Source organism: Melanotaenia boesemani, chromosome 8 (genome assembly GCF_017639745.1).
Source record: "Melanotaenia boesemani isolate fMelBoe1 chromosome 8, fMelBoe1.pri, whole genome shotgun sequence".
Classification (NCBI taxonomy): Eukaryota; Metazoa; Chordata; class Actinopteri; order Atheriniformes; family Melanotaeniidae; genus Melanotaenia; species Melanotaenia boesemani.
Genome location: NC_055689.1, coordinates 32956800 through 32964249, shown reverse-complemented (window position 1 = coordinate 32964249; position 7450 = coordinate 32956800). Strand labels below are relative to the sequence as shown.

Sequence of the window (7450 nt, the reverse complement as noted above, 5' to 3'; positions counted from 1 at the left end):
CCTTTTATAGACATACTCCAATCCACTTCCATTCATTATAGTCCAATTATGATTCTTTATGTGACCACGTTAGTCCTATTCTGTGTTTATATAAGCCAAACCATGATGCCTAACTAAGGAAACTAACGGATTAAATTGAATTTTATCGTTAGATTTAATTATCTAGAAGTTTTGATTGAGAATATAAAGCTGAAAGAAACCAGTGGTTGGACAGAGGTTGTTTAAAAAAGGTTGTTTATTACAGAATGACGAGAACACATTTCACACAGTGGAAACATTGTTCCTGACGACCATGCAGCTCTAAAATCACCTGGAGAAACGGCTTCAGTTTACAACTGAACGTAAAACGAACACTTGAATGCTTGTCTTTATTAAACGATTAAAATGAGGTTCAAGGTTCAACTGCAACATTTCTGAACTGCTGCACCTCATCCACAGGTGGAGGAAATTAGTGACGTCAGAGCGGAAACGCCCGATGAAGATCTCAGGATGCTTCTTCCTTTCCAACAGCTGCCTTTTATTTACATAAAACTACATCTCTGATGCTCACGTTTATATTAAATGGCATTAAATTAAAAGTCGTAAGACGCTCGATTGTTCTGAACATTTGTTGTATGAGGATGACGTCATCGGTGAGCTCGTCAGCTCACCTGCAGATTGCAGAGCCTCCAGGTGAGTCAACTCGTCTCACACATGAAACAATCTCTGGTTACTTTGTCCCACCATCATCTCCAACAGCAGCAAACGTGGACAAGATGGAGTCTGTTGTTAACAGGGCTGGAACCTGAGGAGGTAAGTTTATACCACAAACATGACGATGTCTAAAACTGGGGATGAAGCTGCTTCATCAGAGAGGAAGTGACTGAAAACTTAAGCAAACAGCAGCTGTTCCTTCATGTTCTGGCGTAGCGAGTATGTGATGGATTCACCGTCTGCTCAGAGTAACACAAAGTAACGCTTTTATTTACGCATGCGTGTTTATTTTGGCTGCTTCGTGTGCTTTGTTTGTTTGAAGCATCTTTTGTGCAGAAATTAAAGCTCTGCATTGGCAAACTGTGACTTCCCAGTGGAGGCAGTTTAGGGACCAGTTTGACCAGAGAAAAACTTTCCAAGACAAAGTCCTTCCAGGATTTTACAGTGATTCTTCTCCCGAACAAAAACAGCCTGACTTTGCAGCAGCTTTGGTAAAAAAAATTTGCAGGTTTGTTTGTTCTTGCAAAAAGGACCTGAAAATGTCTTTAGAATACTTTAGTCCAACCGTCCTTACTGGGGGAGCATTTTACCATTCAGCAGGGAGACGCGGAAACTGCAACTTATTTCAACAAAAAGGACAAAAACTAAAAATGTAGCTTCTATTTATTCTTTGTTTTATGTAAAACTTGAATTGTCCTATACAAATAAACCGCCTTGCCTTTTTCTAATACTTCCCGTGTTTACAGCAGATCCGGGTCTTATAGACTCAGGATGATTTTAACCATCTCTGATGTTTCGTGGTAGAAAAATGTTTGGCAACCTTTGCTTGTTTTCCACCATGGTCTTCACCATGAAAGCATTTATAGGATCTGAGGTCTTTTTTAACAGTTGGTCACCAGGAAAGTGGGGCGGATGGGGGCAGGGAGTGGAGATGGACAACATAACCCAGTCTGGGATTATCTAATCTGGGTCAGCTGCTTTGAGGTGCTGTAGCCTCTGTGTGAGGTGTTTATTTAACTCAACCAGCTCTTGACAATAACTGCGTATAATCCTAGTCTTTCCTCAAATGTGATTGTTTGAGTGGTGTGCACATCAAAATAAAGCCCTTTCTAAAATCCATCTCTTTCTTACAAGAGTCGGCGTTTGCCACCACAAAGAATCAGCTCTTAGATTTGACTCATTCGTGAATGAAACCTCACAGGAATGAGCATGACTGCAGGATGTGCAGAATTGGTGAGGATTGGCCGACTGTGCGTTTAATTCCTGGAGGGACCGACGGGACCCAGTGTGCTCCGTTTAGGGGTTTTTTAACCCATAAAAATGCTGCTGCTGTTGGTCTGCTGGAATATCATATTTAACCTGTCCTCGTCGGCATGTTTGTCTTGTTTAAACTCTACAATTTTAGCTCTATACAGTCTGAGTTTTCTAGTGCGCCCCCTACTGGATTTCTCAGGTAAAACACGTATAAAAACCAACACAAAGTGGCTCTGACCTACGAATCGCTTCTCTCTTCGTTCGTCTCTAGCAGCTCAGAGTAAACCACCTCCAGACTCCTCACAGTAACTCGGCAGGAAATCGCTTCTCGCCGGCGTGGACAGTGATGTGTCGCCGCAGGTGGCTGCCGGATATAAACGTCTTCCCGCAGAATCCACACCTGAACTGTTTGCAGTCTGTGTGGACGCTCATGTGGACCTTGAGCGACCCCGACTGCGCGAAGCGTTTCCCGCAGTGGACGCAGCCGTAGCGCTTCTCCCCGGTGTGGACGCTCTGGTGGCGTTTGAGGTTGCTGGAGTCGGAGAAGCGTTTGCCGCAGAGCGCGCAGACGAACGGCTTCTCGCCGGTGTGAACCCTCATGTGGGTCTTCAGGTTCTTGAGGCAGGCCAGAGTTTTTCCGCACCAGTTGCAGATGAATGTTTTCCCCCCGGAGTCGTCTCTGCTGGCCCGGTTCTGGAGCCGCCACCGGTCCCTCCTGACCATGGCGCTCTGTCGTCCTGTCGGCTCGTCTGTAGGAGGTGGCGGCGCCATCTGCTGTTGACTGTGGAAGCCTGCAGGCTCATCAGCAGCAGACAGACTGGAAACGCTCGCAGTGGGGTTCAATGCAGACGGGCCGCCAGCGTCAGCACCTGGAGGATTCTGGGTAGAGCAGGAGCCATGTTGGATCTCAAACATCAGGCTGTCGTGGTCGCTGGTGTTTGGAGCATTTTGGGTGGAGGTGGAGCTGACCTCCCCACCGGTCCACGACTTTGAAGAGCTGCCGCCATCATCTGCTGTTTCTTGTTTAATCAGCGAGGACGAAGCCTCTGTCTCCATCGTCTGTCCATCAGCAACGGGACAAAAACCCTCTGGAAACACAAAATCAGAACTTTAAATTCAGACTCTTAAAACCTTCTGGCTCCTCGGACATTTTAAATTATAAAAACATTTAATAATAAATAATTTAAGACTAAACTCTTTTTTTCTACATAAATATCGGGGGTGGCAATTAGAGTCTTGGATATGACAGATAAGTAATAAATCTGATTTTAATAGCATCTAGTGTTGTATCAGATGATCCTTCTGGGGAACCTTCATGGCCATAAATGTCCAATTGACTTCTATTACAACTACATATTTTAATCTAATAATTAATTAATTTAATATCAACACTAATAACCACGAACGACCCATCCCCCTGATATTATGTAAGAATCATGTTTTTATTTTCTTTTTTTTGTTTTTTGTAATAAGGCAGATATTCAATTATTCAAACTGGCATTTAAAGGGTTAAAATCCCCAAAATTATTGTTTGTAGTTAAGTTGGTTTTTCTTTCGAGGGGGTGAACAATTATTTGGGTTTAACTGGAACAGTTCATCTATCCAATCCATACTGAACTGTACTTACTGTCCGACTCGGGCCGGGACCAGGACTCCCCGTCCTCCACTTTGATGACTGCTGTCGTCTCACCTTCTGCAGGCTGAAATCAGAGCAGAGAGAACAGAAGCTGCAGGAGTGATGAAGATGCAGTTAGGCACAGTGATAATGATGCTTCTCTTCCTCCTCTACTGACCGTCTCCAGGTTTGGCCCCTCTTCTGGGTCTGGTGGTGGACTAGGATCTCTGCAGCTGGATGTCTCCTCATGGGACAATCGGGACAGCGCTGTCTCAGATGGAGCTGAGTGAAGATGCATTTTCTTTAACATGGAGCTTTCTTTTAATTGCTTTGTTCATGGTATTTATTTGGATTTTCTGTCCTCCTAATTAAATCTACTTAAGAAGTCGAAGCTGACTAAATAAAGCCGTTTATCTCAGTTAAAACACCTAAAGGACACAATTATGCTCACCTATCCTCCATTCTTATGAGATGTTGTTTGACGAAGTTATTAATACTTTTAGGTCTGACTGTTATTTTCTCAGTTTAAAAAAAAAAAAAAAAAACAATTTTATGCCAGATGCAACTGTCACTAAAAACAACCAGATTTTGCTCCGTTTTTGTTTGTTTTGTTTTGTTGTTTTTTTTAACTAAAGTGCAGGGTGTGCAGATTTCCTACGTTCCCCTTAGTAAATAAACGCAGCACGCACCGCGCCAGCGTCACGCTCTCATTCTGTTCCATTTTTATTTTAGTTTTGTGTATTTAAATGTAATAGGTTACCTCTCGGTGTCCCGCCGCTCCTTCTTGGCTCGTGCCCCGCGAGCAGGTGAACTCGCGGGCGGCCGCTCGCGTGAAGCAGCGCGGTGCCGCTACAGCCGTTAGCTGTGGCACGCAGGGCGATCGCGCGAGTGGCTCGTAGCTCCATGAGCCGCAGTTTCCTCCGAAGCACCTCGTTTTCTTTGCGGCTCCGTGAGATCTCGAGCTGCAGCACCGCGTAGCCGTTGTCCACAAGCTCGCAGATCTCCGCCACCGCCGTGTTTGCTAGCACCTCCATAATGGAAGCGAGCTGCGTGTGGAAGGCTACGGCCGGAGACATTCTTTTCAATCCGGGTTGTTGAAGCAGAAAATGCCAGATTACCCGCAATATAGGGGGAAACAATAACAGGAACTCTCGCGCCTCGCAGTTGACCTGATTGTGGTCTCTTCCCTTGTTGTGTACGGTCTTAAAGCGAACCAGGAAGTGATGCCACTGAAATAACATTCAGTGCGCATGCGCGAAGCATCCTCTGGCATTTTGTTACAGGCGTAAAGTCTGAAAAAAACTATCTGTGATGAGATTGTTTTTATTTGTTAAAGTTGTTAAACAATAGATATGAAACAGATTTTCAGAATGAATTTTCAAAGCAAACTAAGAAGAAAATTTGACTTTTTAGCTCGCATTTACACTGTAAATATTATGATCGTTTAAATCCTTTCAGTTAGTCAAAGTCTTTAGTCTAATCTTGGCAGGATCGTAGCATGAAATTCTGTACAAACCATCTAGTTGGGCCCCTATGCCAACTTCATCAATAGGTTGTCTCTGTCTCTGCGCACGCTACAAGGAGGACAGACCCATATAAGCTTAACTGATACAAGATTAGCTTAAACTGCTTAAATAACATACAAGAGAATTAAAATTAATTGATGTATGTATTACTAGGATTCGTTCATCTGGATCGGCTACAGATGGTTGATTGTAAACTGAATAACTTTGGCCTCCATGAGCTCAGTGATCATCTAGACATGATGCTGGACCTGCTGTGCTGTGTCTGAAACCGAGGGCCAGATGGTTCATGATGTTAATCTTAGCTAATCCTGATATTACAATGCTCAAGTGGTACTTAAAGGTTCACTATATGATTTCTATGCAACAAACCATTTGTTAGTTTACACCAACAAAGAAACTAAAGTCACCTTAAGTGAACTTATAAAATACAGACTGGACATCTTTCTGATTCATGGCTCTCTTCACCAATGCATTTATTAATTCGGTAACAATAAAACAGACCTAGTTACGAAGTCAGACTCAAATGCACCAACAGCAACAATCAGACTCTGCTTTATTCGCTTTTCATTATGGCCTTAAAGTTGTAAAATCCTCCTTTGTTTCATTTGATTTAAAAATGATAACGTGGTGCTAATTTTTTATAAGGAATCTATTGATACCAAATATGTCATTGATCACTGGAAAAGGACTAAACTAATAATACAAAGTTTAACCTTTTTATTACAAGGTTCACAAAGGCGAATGATTGGTTATAACGGATTAATCTGATAGTAACTAATCTGCGTTGTCCCTAAAGGAATCCTAAAATGCTGCTATCAGCTCAAACTGTGTTAAACCAGGTGTGCTGCTCATTTCTTCTCCAAGAAACCAGTAAGTACCAGTAAGTACTTCTTATTGTGCTATTGGTAAATGGTAGTTTACTGTTGCCATCTTCTGGTTTGACTGGACAAATATCATCTTTCCCCCCACAGATTAATAATCTGATTATATTTGGTAGGAACAAGAATGAGCTATAAAGTTCACAACTTCATTTTAACGTGGCCAAACGTTTTGTTTTTATCTTCCAGTTAAACTCATAATTGATACGTTTGCTGTTGCAGTGATTTTGTGAGCCTGGTTTATCATTAAACATGTTAAAACACAGTCTGTGGTTTTTCCTGTGTTAAAGCAAATGAGCTTCAATCCAGATCTACCAGTTATTACCATGTGATATATTAAAAATATTATAATATGGTTTTCTGCTTCTGGGTATCTATTAGGAGACAGAAGACAATTATCTGACTGTGTTCAACAGGATTTTGAGCAAAGTTTATACCATAAACTGAAGCAAAATGTCTCAGAAACTGTATGTGACAAATATGTCACGTCGGGCTCTTATGGGTTAATTTCAACTAATTTCTGATATGTGGAAATTAACGATCTAATCTGTGGCCGTAATTTAGTAACAAGTGTCCACAATAATTTTGTGAGGGGGCTCAGCAAACACTGCAAGTGTAATTTTTTGGGGGGAAATTTATGCAGAATTTTGTTCTTATTTTACTCCATTTAACAGAATAAGCATGTGTTTGCACAGAGATGGATTTCTACGTCCCCATCAGACCAAAGCGGGGCCAGAGCTCTGACCGCTACGCCGTGCAGCCGTCCCTGCAAACGTTTGTTTCTGACGCCGTTATCTCGAGGTCATGAAGTCATTTTCACACAAGTTAATTTATCTGGTTTTCTTATTGTGATACCTATAATCGTTTTATCTCAAGTAAACAGTCTTTTTTCATAGAAATTGAAATTGAAATTATTTTAGCTTAAAAATACAAAATGCCCAAACCAGGAAACTTTCTTCCATGTAGGATTTATTTTTATCTCATTGTCACTTTTCACATTTTTTCTGTACAACATATTCTTCTTTCACTCTTCTGTGATCTTGTATAAAAATGCGGGTCCTTTGCACAGATATGAATATACAAATATTGGTTGAGTGAATTTGTTCTAGTGCCTCGTACATACAAAGTCAATATAGTGATTTTGTTTAGAAAGTTCTGACTGCAGATTCAAGCAGAAATGGCTTATTTTCACATCTAATGTCCAGACTGATCCTTCTGTCTTTATAACACATCCATCAATAAAACTTTATAACAGGAGATGAGCTGGTTTTAAAAAATAACCCAATCCTGGACTCTGCACATTGACTGCCTGGAGAAGAAGGCGAGGCAGCACCTTGTTTAACCTCTGGACAACTGAGGAGGTTCAGAGTCTCTCTGAAAATCATTTTGTTCTACACTGGAGTGGTGGAGTGTTCTGACTGGCAACATTACCCAGTGCTACGGGAGCAGTACTGGGCATGATCAGAGGGCCTTGCAGAGGGTGC

At 41.9% G+C, this 7450-nt stretch overlaps 1 protein-coding gene across 1 annotated transcript; it reads right to left on the bottom strand.

Moving 5' to 3' along the window:
- Positions 1-217: 217 nt before the first annotated feature.
- Positions 218-4850, bottom strand: LOC121644492 (zinc finger protein 768-like). The gene is made up of 4 exons (XM_041992464.1): positions 4323-4850; positions 3741-3844; positions 3575-3647; positions 218-3035 (listed from the first exon to the last, which is right to left on the bottom strand). The coding sequence occupies exons 1-4, from the start codon at positions 4801-4803 to the stop codon at positions 2248-2250; spliced, it is 1446 nt and encodes a 481-aa protein (XP_041848398.1). The 5' UTR covers positions 4804-4850; the 3' UTR covers positions 218-2247.
- Between the last annotated feature and the right edge of the window lie 2600 nt (positions 4851-7450).

Excerpts from the sequence above, each read along its gene's own strand:
- LOC121644492 (XM_041992464.1), bottom strand. The coding sequence starts at position 4,803 with ATGTTATTTCAGTGGCATCACTTCCTGGTTCGCTTTAAGACCGTACAC. Across the intron at positions 3,845-4,322 it reads GAGCGGCGGGACACCGAGAG|CTCCATCTGAGACAGCGCTG; the intron begins GTAACCTATTAC and ends ATCTTCACTCAG. Across the intron at positions 3,036-3,574 it reads GTCCCGGCCCGAGTCGGACA|AGGGTTTTTGTCCCGTTGCT; the intron begins GTAAGTACAGTT and ends TTGTGTTTCCAG.